This window comes from Sceloporus occidentalis, unplaced genomic scaffold (assembly GCF_023333645.1).
Source record: "Sceloporus occidentalis isolate IW3139 unplaced genomic scaffold, rSceOcc1.0.p SCAF_4, whole genome shotgun sequence".
Lineage (NCBI taxonomy): Eukaryota > Metazoa > Chordata > Lepidosauria > Squamata > Phrynosomatidae > Sceloporus > Sceloporus occidentalis.
This window is the reverse complement of record NW_028316984.1, coordinates 169,157,831-169,173,609: the sequence shown is the minus strand read 5'-3', so window position 1 is coordinate 169,173,609 and position 15,779 is coordinate 169,157,831. Positions and strand designations below refer to the sequence as shown.

The 15,779-nt window shown below is 41.3% G+C and overlaps 1 protein-coding gene across 5 annotated transcripts in view; it reads left to right on the top strand.

Moving 5' to 3' along the window:
• Positions 1-15,779, top strand: part of CEP128 (centrosomal protein 128) — a 282,591-nt gene that overhangs the window by 46,153 nt on the left and 220,659 nt on the right. For all 5 annotated transcript variants that reach the window (XM_089522329.1, XM_089522332.1, XM_089522331.1 and 2 more), the window contains one exon: positions 989-1,105. In XM_089522329.1, coding sequence (XP_089378455.1) covers positions 989-1,105 — 117 coding nt within the window. The remainder of the gene's footprint in view (positions 1-988; positions 1,106-15,779) is intronic.

Genomic DNA, 15,779 nt, shown 5'->3' with positions numbered 1-15,779 from the left:
GGTGGAGTGTATGAGTGAGGAGAAGTTCTGCACCCTAGGACACCATCTGAAGGCACATATGATGAAGTACCTTTGTTGAAACTGAGCAACTGAAATTGAAAAATGTTGAGGCAGTGACTCCCACTGATCAACAGCATTCCTGCTGGCCCAGGCTCTGATTTCTGAGATTTCTGCAGGCCTACATAAACCTGAGCATGTCTTCTCTTAGGAAAACCTTAAGAAATTGTGCATCTTTGTGTACTTTTAAAGAAATTTGAAATTCTCTACATTCAAACATACCATCTCTTTGTAGACTCCATCCACACATCCCTTTGTATGACCTACTTCCTTGACACCTCCTCCTGATTGTGTTAAAATCTTGTGCTTAAGTCATTCAACAACTTCTCAGAATAGACAGGAAAATTGACCTGAATCAGCAGCCAAGACGTTATTCTATCACTGAAGAGACTTTATGCTTTATGATAAGCAGGCAAATTGTAATATTGTGATGTTGCACTGACAAGGCTTTTTGATCCAGCAGAGGGTTTCATCAACTTCAGAGACAGGTAGTGACTTGCATTGCTGTTGCAGCCCTCTGTACCCCTTTTTTCCTGTCCTGAAGGAAATTTTCAGAGACGATTTGAGGGGTGCAGGGGTTAGAGGAAATTTCGAAACAGTCTCTTTTCCTATTCCATTGATAAAACCCTTGCTGGAACAAAAACCCTTCTTTCACAGAAAGGACTCCAGTTGGGTATAACCATATAATTTTTTTCACCTTAGATTAATTTCAGTGAATTATCTGTCTTCTCTCCCTTTTGTATTACTGCTAGGAACAACATTTTCCATTTCATTGTGTTCTTTCTTGTATAAAGGATTTAACACTTGTGTTTAGGCTCTTGCAAATCTCATTGGTTCCTCCCTTTATTTATTTATTTGGGGTGAAAAAATCAGAGCTGTTTTTCTCTCTTTAAGTTAAAATTCTAACAGGAGCCCCCTTGCTTTTCTGAAGGTGTCAGAACGGGTAGAGAGAAGACTTCAGGAGATAGGACAAGAAATTCGCTCAGAAAGGCAGCTGGTAGAAAGACGCCAGGATCAACTGGGACACATGTCTGTGCATCTCCAGGAGGTATGCAAAAAGGCCTTTTCATACATGCAGAACTGCAGTACTGCTACTTGTTAGCTATCTAAATGTTTGCTAATGATTTCCAGAGGTGACTGCCATTCTTGCACATGTGTTTTGTTGGGGGATCAAGGAAACTATCAGGAAGCTATACATCAAAGGGGTTCTCATCCCTGAAGCAGGAAGTATTAAACTTCTTGGTTGTGAATACACATCAGTTTTTGAAAGTGAGCTGCTTGAAAACAAGTTTCAGTTGCACTTAAGATTTAAACTGTTAAAAGGCATTTTTAACAAATGCCTTGTGAATACGGTGTGCTTGAAACCCAAATATGATGTAATGGGCAGCCAGTTCTCCTAGTGCTGTATAATCAGCAGTGCTTAAAGCACAATGCATCTGGCAGAGTACAAGAGTGCGCTGTGGAGACAAACTGAGCATTTGTTTGCTTTAGAAAAGAAAATTAAGGCCTTTTTTGCCCCTCTCTTTGAAAAGAGTGCCTGAAATGCGTACTAGGAGAGCTGGTGGATTTGCTCCACCCTAAGACTTGAGAAGCCAGGGAGATAAAATATAGGCCTCATAATTTTAGATTTAATATAAGTGCTTGGGCGATTATTTGGATAGTCATCTCTGACTGACTTTACTCTGGTGTCTCACAGAGCCTGTGAAAAGTTTAATTTCATATTTGGTTGCTTTAATACATGTGGTGACCTATGTGCTTTTTAAAAAAGGCAATTGCAGATTATACAGTGCAGTATAAACTGGTGAGGATTAATTTAGATTGACACTTTCTGTTCTGAAAGAGTAACTCTCCCTTTAGCGGTCACATTTTTTAAAAAAGAAAAGAAAGATAACACACATTTTAATTTGGGTAAAGGTAATACTTAGCTCTTCAAATTCATGTGTGTTTCTTGGGTCAAAGGTTTTTTGTACTCGCCCTCTCTTTAAATTGCATGGGACGGAGGACTGTTAGAATGGAATGGAAAGGAAGGAGTTGTAAGTTTTACAGAGAAAATCCTCTTGTTGTCTGGCATTCTATTAATCCTTCTCTGGCCCATGTTTTTATTTCTTGATTTAGGAAGCTGATACATATTTTTAAATGATTACCAGCAACTATATGTATATATTTTTGCAAGTTGTTATAGCTTTCTGTTGACATTTGGAGTTTCGTTTCTCAAATCACCTTGCAATTGATATGGAATGTTTTACTTGAAGTGTTTTTGCCCTAATTTTACCATAGTTAGAGAGTTTTGATTCTAGAGGTAGTTGTTTAATTTAGATTGCATAGAGTTATCTATCATACATGAAATAATTGTTCTGAGCAAAAGAGAGGAGAAAAAGAACTATGCTACAACAGCCTATCTAATCCTAGATAAAATTTAGCGTAGTGGTTGGAGCAACTGCAGTTGGGGAGATCTGGGTTCTAGTTTTATCCAAGCTTTGGCCCAGTTACTTATTTCTTAGCTTAACCTTTATTTATTTATTGAATTTATATCCACCTTTCTCTCAAAATGGGATTCAAGGAGGCCTACCTTATAGGATTGTCATAAGAATAAAGCACGGAGTAGGAAAACCATGTATGTTGCCTTGAGCTCAACAAAGGAAGGGCATCAGTATCTAGTACCTTGTTCTCACGACAGTCTTCAATGTGCCTCTGGAAAGCCCATAAGCAGGATATAAGCACGATAATACCCTATCCATAGCAAAATAAGCAAACAAATACCAAACTAACCAACCAACTCTCTCCAAAAAACAATATACTTCAACAATATATCAGGAAGCATCTTGTTCTAACTTGATTATTACATCACCAAAAATCAATGATTAATATACTTTGCCAATAGTTGCCACAACTTTACAGGAACAGATCAATAAGTTGATATAAAACAAGGAAGAGTCATTGGCCTTTCTCAAAGACAAATAAGACTGATGGTACACTTAAGATACATGAACAATTCTTATCAGTCATTGTGAATCATAGAATCATAGAATAATAGATTTGGAAGAGACCGCAAGGGCCATCCAGTCTAACCCCCTGCCATGCAGGAAATCCAAATCAAAGCATCCCCGACAGATGGCCATCCAGCCTCTGTTTAAAGACCTCCAAGGAGGGAGATTCCACTGCATTCCGAGGGAGTGTGTTCCACTGTTGGACAGCCCTTACTGTCAGGAAGTTCTTCTTAATGCTGAGGTGGAATCTCTTTTGCTGTAGCTTGCATCCATTGTTTCGGGTCCTAGTCTCTGGAGCAGCAGAAAACAAGCTTGTTCCCTCCTCAATATGACATCCCTTCAAATATTTAAACAGGACTATCATATCACCTCTTAACCTTCTCTTCTCCAGGCTAAACATCCCCAGCTCACTAAGTCATTCCTCATAGTGCATGGCTTCCAGGCCCTTCACCATTTTAGTCGCTCTCCTTTGGACATGCTCCAGTTTCTCCACATCCTTTTAAAATTGTGGTGCCCAGAAATGGACACAATATTCCAGGTGTGGCCCGACCAGAGCAGGATATAGTGGCACTATTACTTCCCTTGATCTAGACACTATACTTTTATTGATGCAGCCTAAAATTGCATTGGCCTTTTTAACTGCCGCATCGCACTGTTGACTCATGTTCAACTTGTGGTCTACTTGGACTCCCAGATCCCTTTCACGTGTAGTTTCATTCAGCCAGGTGTCGCCCATCTTATATCTGTGCATTTCATTTTTCCACCCTAAGTGCAGTACCTTACATTTCTCCATGTTGAATTTCATTATGTTAGCTTTGGCCCAGCTTTCTAGTCTATTCAGGTCATCTTGAATTTTGATCCTGTCCTCTGGGGTATGGGGTATTAGCTACTCCCCCTAGTTTGGTGTCATCTGCAAATTTGATAAGTATGCCCCCAATTTTGTCCTCCAAGTCATTGATAAAGATGTTGAATAGCACTGGGCCCAGGACAGAGCCCTGTGGGACCCCACTGGTCACTTCTCTCCAGGCTGAAAAGGAGCCATTGTTGAGCACCCTTTGGCTTCGGTCAGTCAACCAATTACAAATCCATGTAACAGTTGCCTTGTCTAGCCCATATTTTACAAGCTGGTTTGCAAGAATGTCATGGGAACTTTGTCAAAGGCCTTACTGAAATCAAGATATACTATATCCACAGCATTCCCTTTATCTAACAAGCTGGTAATTTTATCAAAAAAAGAGATCAGGTTTGTCTGGCATGACTTCTTTCTCTGAAACCCATGTTGACTTTTTGTGATTATGGCATTGCTTTCTAGATGTTCACAGACTCTCTGTTTAACGATCTGCTTTAGAATCTTTCCTGGTATAGATGTCAGACTAACTGGACGATAATTGTTGGGATCCTCTTTTTTCCCTTTCTGAAGATGGGGACAATGTTTGCCCTCCTCCAGTCTGCTGGGACTTCTCCTGTTCTTCAGGAGTTCTCAAAGATTATTGCCAATGGCTCCGATATTACATTTGCCAGCTCTTTTAATACCCTTGGATGTAGTTCATCTGGTCCTGGAGACTTAAATTCATTTAGATTAACAAGGTATTCCTCTACTATCTCTTTACTTATTCTGTGCTGAAATTCCCCTATTCTGTCCTCTGCTCCATTATCCTCAGGTTGAGCACTCTTTTCCTTTTCTGAGAACACTGAGGCAAAGAAGGTGTTGAGTAAATTCTGCCTTTTCTCTGTCTTCTGTTAACATTTTGCCATCTTCTCCACGGAGTGGCCTTACCGTTTCCTTCTTCTTTCTTTTGCTGCAGACATATCCAAAAAAGCCCTTTTTGTTGTTCTTAACCTCTCTAGCAAGCCTGAGTTCATTCTGCGCTTTAGCTTTTCCGACTTTACCCCTACAAATGCCTGCTATTTCTTTGAATTATTCTTTGGTGATTTCCCAATTTTTCCATTTCTTATACATGCTCTGTTTAAAGGTTAGCTCAGCTGAAAGTTCCTTAGTCATCCATCCTGGTTTCTTGAGACACCTCACATTTTTCTTCCTCATTGGAACTGTTTCAAATTGTGCCTTCAATATCTCCCTTTTGAGAAAGTCCCATCCATCCTGAACTCCCTTATCTTTTAGTATTCCTGACCATGGGATCACCCCCAATATTTCTTTAAGTTTACTAAAATCTCCTAAAATCTAGAAGGCGTGTCTGACTATGCCTGGCTTCTCCTTTCCATTGTATAACAAACTCCAGGAGAACATAGTCTCTTCCACCTAAGGATCCCACCCCTTGCACTCCATTAACTAGGTCATCCCTGTTGGTTAGGATCAGATCCAAAATAGCTGGCCCCCTTGTTGCCTCTTCCACCTTTTGGACAGTGAAACTGTCTCCAAGGCAAGTGAGGAATTTGCTAGACCTTGAGGATTTGGCTGAGTTTGAATTCCAGCAAATATCAGGATAGTTGAAGTTGCCCATCACTACTACATCTCTCCTTTCTGAGTATGTGGTCATCTGTTCTAGAAAGGCATAATCCAATTCCTCTGTCTGACTCGGGGGTCTGTAGTAGACTCCCACAATAACATCCTTGTTGTTTCCCTCCCCTCTAATTTTTATCCAGATGCTCTCCACCTGGCTGCCAGGATTGATGTCCTGGATCTCTTCACTGGTGTAAATGTCCCTGACGAATAAGACTATTCCTCCTCCTTTCCTGTTTGGCCTATTTCTCTTGAAAAGGTTATACCCCTCTATTTCTACATTCCAATCATGAGACTCATCCCACCAGGTTTCAGTGATGTCTATTATATCATATTTGCTTTGTTGTACTAGGAGTTCAAGTTCAGCTTGCTTATTTCCCATACTCTGTGCATTAGTGTAGATACATTTAAGACCATGTGTTCCCTTTACTTGCTGCCTGTGCAAACATTTTTTTTCTCCCACTGTTGGGTCCTTGCACTGTTTGTCTTGTTCCCTCTATGACAGTTTGGCTATTTTCTCCATCCCTGTTGTCTCCCTCCCCCACGGAACTCAGTTTAAAGCCCTCCTGATCAAATTCTTGAGGCTACTGGCAAAAACGTTTCTGCCAACTGGCGTGAGATGCAACCCATCCCTTGCCAGAAGTCCTTCCTCATGGAACCTCAGTCCATGATCCATGAATCCAAACCGTTCTTGGCGGCACCATCTACGGAACCAGTTGTTTACATCCTCTATTTTCTTCTCCCTTCCTGGACCATGCCCTTCAACTGGGAGAAGAGATGAGATGACAACCTGTACATCCACCTCTTTCAACTTCCTACCCAAAGCCTCATAGTCCCTTATGATATTCTGAAGGCTGTGCCTTACAGTATCATTGGTTCCCACATGAACCAAAAGAAAGGGATAATGGTCAGTGGGCTTGACAAGTCTTGTCAGCCTCTTTATCACATCATGGATCTTTGCCCCAGGGAGACAACACACCTCCCGAGACATCTTGTCAGGCCTACAAACCACTGATTCAGTGCCTCTCAGCAAGGAGTCCCCCACGACCACCACACGCTTCCTCCGAGGCTTAGCAGCAACTGTTCCCTTTGGTGGTACTGCCAGGGTCCCCTGCTCTGTCCCTGAAGTCTGTCCCTGCTGCTCTTCCTCATCATCTCTGATAACAGACAGAGATTCAAATTGATTTTGTAGCTGCAATCTCCCAGAACGTTTCCTGGTTTTCCTAGTTCTGTGTGTGACTTTCCTCCCACCATCAACTTCTGTAGTATGTGAAGGGCCCTCCTCCTCCCCAGCAACTTCCTCTGTGTGTTTCCCATTCAGGACCATCTGGTCCATTCTGGTCAGGAAAACCTATTGCTTCCTATGATGCTGAAGTGTAGCTACCTGGGCCTCCAGCTGCTGTACTTTCACTTCTAAGAGGGCCATCACTTAGGGCAGGTGAAGTTCCCCACATCTCTAGGCAAGAATACAAACATCCCACAAGTGTTGCAGGTGACTGCAGCAGGGCCTTCAGTGTCCATACTGAAAAGTCTTAAGGAGGCACTGAACAAGACTGTGGGCTTCTCCTGCTAAACACCAGTATAAAGAACCCCTCTGTTAAAGCACTCAATCAACTGGGACTCTAGTTATGTACAGCGCTCCTGGCAGCTAGCTAGTTCAGAGGCAAGTCTCTGATGCACTTCCATTGAGCAAAGTTCTCACAAGCCCCTTAAGGAAAAAAGGGAAAAGAAAATGTGGAAAATTAAAGGAGCCCACCCTCCAACGACGTTCCCAGGTCAGCTTTTCCTCTGTTCCCCAAAACCTCCTTGACTATACAAGAAAAATTAAAAATTTGTGCGCCTCTCTCAGCCTGCTTTGCAATTAGGCTTCTAGCTCCTCCCACAGTAGCAGCCCAAGTTTAAAAGTTTAGATCTCACCAAGCACAAGGACAAAGAAGACCAGCTTTCCCTCCTTTTAGCAGCATTCAGAACAAGTTCCTTTGCCAGCCACTGGTGCCCTCTGCATCTGCTGCTTTTTCTCTTTACTGTTGTGGTTGCTCCTCTGAGATAAGCAGTGACAGGTGATATGCCTTAGCTTCTGTCTCTGAATGGTGTTGCAGACTGTGTCCAACAAGAGGGAGCACATGAGTCGACAATATGATACAACAGTAAAAAGAAATGGATCCACACAGGCCTTGTTGCCCAAGGGCCTCTTTAAACCTGGAACTGGCACAGTTTGGTAGAATCTGATGAACTGAGTTCCTCAGAAGATACAGGGAGATTTGTGGGAAGGGCAGGAAGAAACAAAGAAGGGGAGGTGGACAGGAGAGGAAAAGCTGGTAATTTGATTAGGTAGATTACTTTTTCATATAATTAAAAAGCCGTATCTTAAAGAGGGTGGGATTTAAACTGGGAATTAAAAAAGTTAATCTTGTAGAAAAAGGAGGAAAGTGTGTTTTGTTTTTTAAACATGACTTTCCATGCATTGCGAAGCCTATATGCACAAGAGCTTGGCTAAGTAAAATAAATTTGTCAACTTAGCCAAGTGATGCCACTGTAAAATATAGTGTGGCTTAGACCACACAGCTGTGTGCTGAGGGTAAGAAGTCATTTATTCCCACATGAACTGGATTATTTGGCATCAAATCTGCTTCTCACCATTTATTTTCTTTCACTTCTTCTCAAATATTTATGACACCGATACATCTTTATAAAAGACTGCAGGATCATTGTGGCCACAAGACGTCAGTATTTTGCCATCCTTAAACAGCAATAACGCCAGCTAAATTCCACTGCACATTGCAGACCATGAAGGTGCTGAACATGTATCTTATTAAGATGTTAGAGGTGTACACTTGTCCCTCCCTTTTTGTGGATTTGGTGTCCTGGGAGTTTTAGTCCCAGTGTTTCCAAACTCTGATTTTTTTGCAGGAACACTGTGAAAAGACTTAACAACTACATATGTTGAGATCATGTAGATAAAAGAGTCTAGCAGTAGACTCTTGACTAATCCAGTATTAGGTCTCTAACAGAACCAGTCTAGATCCTCTGACTGGCCAAAAGCGGCTGAGGATGAGCAAAGTACAAACTGGAGATAACCATCCCCTGTTCTTATGGAACCTACCACAAATCTTGCACTGTACTCAAATCCCTTAAGGTATTGGTGGACGCATTTCAGGATGCTAGAAAAATAGAGAGGTAGGGCCTGGAGAGTGAGATGCAACAAGGGACACTTTGAATTTCAGTAGCAAATTGTCATGTGAGGGACAAAATGTAGAGAGAACAAAGTTTCAGAACAAAGAGAAAGAAATAATATAAAATGATATTACAGTCAGCCTTCCATTTCCACAGATTCAAGCATCCACAGCTTGCAAATATTCAAAAAGTATATAAATTCTTAAAAGTAAACCATGATTTTTCCATTTTATAAAAGGGACACCATTTTACTATCCGTTGTATTTTAAAAAAACTTGAACATCCACTGATTTTAGTATCTATTGGGGGGGGGGGGGGTTCCTGGAACCAAACCCTAGTGGATAGCTAGGGCCCACTGTATTTCACTTTCAAAGGCATAGCCACGTTAGACTGAATCAGTATGCAAAGGGATCTTGTAGCACCTTTGAGACGAAATGGGAGAAAGAAAGAAATTGGTACCATAAGCTTTCATAGGCTTAGGACCCTTTGCATTATTATTGAGATGAAGGGTGACACAAAGATTCCTTGTTTGGAAGTCTACCATGGACATGGCATGGACTCAGGCTTTTATCACTTTTGGGACATACTATGGTAGTCACCTAAGACCATAGTGTATTGTGATTTATTATATTAAGCTGGGCTAATATATGTAATGATGGCAACACTCAGTGGCTAGTTAAGTCACTGTATTCTAAGACTCAACACTCTATGGCTAGCTAAGTTCAAAAATAGAATTTGAAATGGAGGCCTCTGGATCACTGAGTTTCCTAGGATTATGAGTACTCCATATAACAAATATGGATAGAGATCAAGGAAGGAAATTATTATTATTTATTATTATACTTTATTTATATAGTGCTGTAGATTTACACAGCACAGTACATACACTTGGCTTGAGAACCCATGGCTTCAGACCTCATGGGGATGGGGAAGTTGTAGGTAGGCATTGCTATATCCATCTGACTAGGGGCTGCACCTATCTAGTTTGCTACTGGTGCATTTTGACAACCCAGTGCCAAGTCCCCCACCCATGAGATTTAGTTTTCAAATCAAGTGTTTTAAAGCACAACCACACTTTCAGTACTGTAATTTTGCATAAACAAAAGAAGCATGTTGCACATGCACTTTGTCTTTAAAAGGAAAATGCAGTGCTTTTGCCAGTGGTGCAACTGTAAATTCAATGGTATTGAAGTCCACAGGAAAAGGCAGGAGTTGTTTGTGACTTATGGGGCACATGTTACCTATCCCTGTCTTAGTACAATGCTTTGGTTTTCAGTTTGTCTGTTGGAGAAGTAACTGCTTTGGTTAAAATCAGCAGGTCACAGGGCTGACATAGTTTTCTCTCTTACTGTGAGGCCTGGTTCTTTGAAGTTCTGAGAGGCCCACATATGTTTAGGGGGCTCATGTCTAGTATCCGAGGGCCTCAAGTATCTAGTATAAAAGAACCACAGGGGTGCCAGGCAGTTTTTTTTCTTTCAGTTATAGTATGATTGAACTGTGCCATGAAATGGAAGATGTATGGAATGCTAGAGTAGGTGTGTCACATGAAACTCTATGTGGGCATATAATAAGGCAGCATGGTGGTTCAAATAAGAGGTTAACTCTGGCTCTTCTTTGGGTCTCTGTGACTCACATAAATGGGTTATCCTGCACACATACAGTGCATTTTGGGACCTTCTGGAGTCTAGAACCTTTGAACTGTGTGTCGTGTTTCAGGCCCAGCAGATTCTAGTTGAAATGTCTAAGATGGCAGGATTCAGGCAAGAACTGCAATCAAAGAAAGGGCACTCTGGAAACAAGGTCAAGCCAGACTCTATTCAAATCAGTAGAATCCTACCAGAGAGCAGGCAAAAGTCCAAAAGTAGACTCCAAGCCAGGTCGGATGAATCAAAGTCTAACCAAAAAGCAAACAAGGCAAGCAAAGACCAACCAGAGGCAGACTAGCTCAGCTCCCTAAATGCTGATTCACAGTTAACACTTATAGATGTCCCCTGATTGACCAGGATTTGCATTCTCGTGGAGGAATCCCATTGCTGTCTGTGTGCATGTGGCCAGAAGCATGTAAGTCCTTTTGAGCCATCAGAAGGGGCAGTAGAGTTCTGGTTAGGTTTACATTTTGGCAATTGTTTTTTCCATGTTTTTAAGTCTCATATTCATGTTCATAACTGTCAGCTATGTGGCAAACATTTGAATTTTCTGGGGAGACCAGCCTGTTAAAACAAAACAATACTCAAGACTGTTTTATAACTCTAAATATAATATGGCCAAAAATTGTATTCCTTCATAGAATTTAAAGGTCAGGTGTATCATCTTTGTGGATGCTTTCAGAGTTCTAGAAGACTGTAAAGCAAGATTTCCTTTGGCTAAATTCTTGGGTGAATTTCTCCTTGGAATGATTTGTTCTTCTGTTTGTTTGGCTATACTACTACTACTACTACTAATAATAATAATACTGTTTATAGCCCGCTTTTCCAAATAGATCAAAGTGGGTTACAGCAAAGGTACTACACAATGTACAAATTTACAAACAGCATCCACATAAAAAATCCATGACAATACATCAGAGTATTAAAAACAAGATTAAAATTACAAGGTTAAAAACCACAACAATAACTAGCTTAAAATGCTAGCGTAACGGGGAGAGAGCAGAAATCACAGCGTCTGGGGGAAAGCCTGTTGGAAGAGGAAGTTCTTCAGCTTCTTCCTGAACAGGTCAAGGGAGGTAACCGAGTGGAGCTCGCCAGGAAGAGAGTTCCAAAGCAGGGCCAAGTTGGAAAATGCCCTCTGTGCAGTCACTGTGTACTTTGTATCAGGAACCCTCAACAATTGCTTCCCGGCCGATCGGAGAGCGCGGGCCGGATTATATGGGGAGAGGCGGTCCTCCAAGTACCCTGGGCCCAAGCCATTTAGGGCTTTATAGGTAATAACCAACACCTTGTATTGGGCTCGGAAGCGAATGGGCAGCCAATGAAGATCTTGCAAAATAGGTGTTATGTGGCTAGTCCTGGAGCATCCAGTGACTAACCTAGCTGCCATATTCTGCATTAATTGAAGCTTCCGAGTTTGGTAGGCTAAACATGCTGCCCATCAGTTTACCTAAGGACTGCTATTTAGTTCATGGCATTGAAATTTCCTGGAATTAAAAAAAGTTTCCAGATAGGAGCATTTTGAGAATAACTTTGTTTAACATTAATTGTACATGTGCTGTGCAGCTTCATATTTATTCTTCTATAGCCTTGCATTTTTAATTAGAAAAATATAGCAAACACACTTGCTCTTGACACTGTATGACACTGCTGCTGTAATTGCTCTCCCTCTTATCTGAATTTGATTTGTCACTCCACAACATTATCAGAGTTTATTTAGGTATTAGCCTCTTTGGGGAAAGTGTGATTAACTCTGTGTTTTTTAAAAAGTTAAAGTGTTATGCTATTCATGACACTTAATTATTTAAAAAAACTGCTTTGCTTTATAAAAATGATTACTTAAAATAAATTAATCTGAAGCTTGCACAATGGGCTGTTTCCTTGTAAATATGGGCTGTGATCCAAAGAGCAACTTTCAGCATGCCCAAGAGCTTGAATATGCCTGTGGGATTTTTTGACGCCATCTCACTAACTGAATTTCAAAGTCCTCTTAGTAGCAGAAGAACTTTTTCATGTAGGGTAAGACCCCTCCAATTGTGGTAAATTTGATTTGTGGTTTTTGTTCAAGTCCAGCTGTGATGCATTGGGAGACTGCCCTTATACTCACTTGTTTATTTAAATGGTCACAGTAACGGTTGAACAGCTAAGAAGAGATATGGCCTGGCTTTGAAGATGTGTAGGATCCCAATGCCATTCACTGTTTTCTTAGTCCCCCTTTTCTTGGTGTACTACATTCAACCTGAGAGGCTATTTAATTGACATTTCTTTCTTTATATCATTGAGTAGCTATTTATTTTATTTTTTTAAATTTTTTTATGAGAAGCTATAGCAACACATTAAGAACAAGCTAGGATATTAGGGATTGGTTCTTTCTTTCTTTCTTTCTTTCTTTCTTTCTTTCTTTCTCTTTTAGGCTTTAAGTGGCAACATGAATGTACCACATGCAAGCAGTTTAGCAAACATTGTAAACTTACTTGCAGGTCTGCTGTATGATCAGTTTGGTCTCTTTGATTCTAAGATGTTTTTGTAGTGAGAGTGTGCACGCATGATGTTCTGTCATATATGCAGGTTTCTTAAAACCAATATAGTTATGGACTGCTTATTTTTACTACACCTGGAAAATAAAATGGGATGGCATATTTCAAAATACCAGAGAGGTGAGAGATTGCTTTTTTATTTCATGTTATTGCTGTTTAATGGCCTAAATATCCTTCGGTACTGCTTTGTTAAGCTGAGGTGGCATATTGATTTCCAAGACTCTAAGTTAAGATGCCTTAATATTAAGATGCCTAATTCTACTTCTTCATTAGGGAATCTTCTCCAACTGATTATTATTTCTGTTTTCCTTGCACTAGTGTATGTTACACTGTGGAGTCAGTGTGTAAGGAGCTTCTAAACTGTGGAACGTGACATGGTAAAGAACAGGGTAGTTTCCTTTCACGAAGTCAGAGTATCTGTCCATCTTGTCTGTACAGTATGCTTTCACTAGCAGGAGTTCTGCAGTCTCTCAGGCAGAGGTTCTTGCCATCATCTGCTACCTGTCTCTGAAAAGAAACTGGATATGCCAAAGACTGAATTGTGGATGTTTTTCAGACAAAACATGTGCTTTCAACTGAGCTATGGTCTGTTGCCTAAGAGAAGTACAATATAATATTGATGGGGTATATCCAAGATAATATTCAGACTAAAGGCTAGCTCATTGTGTAGTTCTGAATACCATTTCTTTTCTATGATGCATTTTAAATCTTTCATGCATTACACTTTTAGAGATTGGTGTGACTTATGGTCACTCCTCTGGGTTTAAAACTGTAAAACAGGAAACTGCCTGGAAAAAAGTTGCCCTTTCCATGTGCCTTTGTAAGGGTTGAAGGACTGCTTCAAATTCTTAGCATCAGATTTGCAGGTGCCAAGGCAACAATTCTCTGGAATTTATATTGCCTGTTGCATTGTAGTCTCAAAGGGATATATTTCAGGCTATGATATTCACTCATTTATCTAATACATGTGCAGAATTTCCAGAGTTAGGAAAGTTAAAAGAACAGTGTTAACTGTTTGTGAGCTCAAAACTCTAATTTGGTTCATCTGATTGGGGGGGTCAGGTTATTATTTATTTATTTATTTATTTATTTTATAGCACTGTAAATGTACACAGCGCTGTACGTATAGGTTTTAACACTTACTTTGAGATTAAGTTGCCATTTAAATTTAAAATGAACAGTGCTATACCCATTTACCTATGAGGAAGCCTTCCTGACCTTAGTAGGACTTCCTTTTTAGTAGACATATGGGAGTTAGTGTTGTAATGATTTTAATCCCCATTTCACCCATAAACTGAAACCTGAGGAACATTTCTGTCAGAGCTCCTCTGTTCCTGAGCACAGGAGTTCATCTTTCTGAGCCAAAGAGATGGCAGTAGTGGCCATGAGACTCAGGAAGGGACGATTGGGCCTGACATTTCTAAGGGGGACCCACAGACACTTTAGATGTACCTTTTAGGATCTCATCAGCATGGGCTACATTTCAACCCATCCAACTCTAAGAAAAATTCTGAGACACACTGACCTCAATCTTGGAAATCAATCCATGATTGCCTCAAACCATGATGAGGCCCTGGACTTCAACACATGTAACTTCCCTCTCCCACCAGTCAGGTTGCTTACAGGGATGAGGAAACCTATTTCTCAAACTCTGCTTTGGCTGCAAGAATGGAGGGGGTTGGTGTTCCTAGACACTTATTGTTAGCTGATGGAGAAGGAACCATCTATGAATGGGCTAACTCTTGTTCCCGCTAAGGCATTGTATTATTTTAAAATGAATCTCTATTGGCCCTCCTCCTCCTGCCTCAGTTCATCTTCTTTCTTCACCCAGGAAAGGTTGTACAGTCAGCCCTCTGTATCCACAGATTTTTTTATGCATTATATTATTTTAAAATGAATCTCTATCGGCCCTCATCCTCCTGCCTCAGTTCATCTTCTTTCTTAAGCCAGGAAAGGTTGTACAGTCAGCCCTCCGTATCCACAGATTTTTTATCCACAGATTCATGTATCTATGGCTTACAAATATTTTAAAAATATATAAATTTGAAAAGGCGAACCTTGGTTTTGCTATTTTATACAAGGGACAGCATTTTACTCTGCCATTGTATTTAATGGGACGAGCATCCACTGATTTAGTTACGCACGAAGGGTCCTGGGACTAAACCTCAGTGAATAACAAGGGCCCACTGTATGTCTGTCTTGACCGCTTTCACTAGCCTTATTCCTTCAATTTAAACTTCTATTTTCTTCTTTCGCCTTCCTCATTCTCTGTAATTAAAAAAGAAGCCCTTAGCCTTTCATTTCCCATGTTAGCTTTCTCCTTCACTATTTCCCCCCTCTCTTTCTATCACTTTTCTTTCCCATTGCGGGGACAATCCCTGTTTGGGCAGTGCCATCCCGGTCCGGTTTGGTGTCAAAACTGGGACGGCACCACCCGCAGCCACCTCCTCCCCCCGCGTGCGCTGTGGGGTCCTCCAAGGCTTCGCCGAGGCCTGGGAGGGCTCTCCGCGGTCGGAGCTCCGGCCACGGAGAGGCTCCCTCCCAGGCCCCAGTGAGGCCTTGGAGTCGGCTCCGCAATTACGGAGTCCTCCAAGGCTTCGCTGAGGCCGGGGAGGAGGAGGAGGCCGCTTGCCACCGCGGCGATGGCCACGATGATGGGCGGCCCCCGCGCCCCTTCCCAGCCTGAGAGGAGACTGAGGCTTCCTCCCAAGCCGGGGAGGAGGAGGAGGACAAAGTTTTAAAATGTAGGCCTTTTTTTTTTTAATTTCCTGGCCAGGAAATTTAAAAAAAAAAAAGTCCTACATTTTTAAACCTTGTCCTACATTTGTCCCGGTTTGGAGGTCCTCCGGTATGGCAACCCTATTTGCACCTCTTTATCAAATGCACCCTTGGAATGGCCAGGACTAGGTTGGCAACT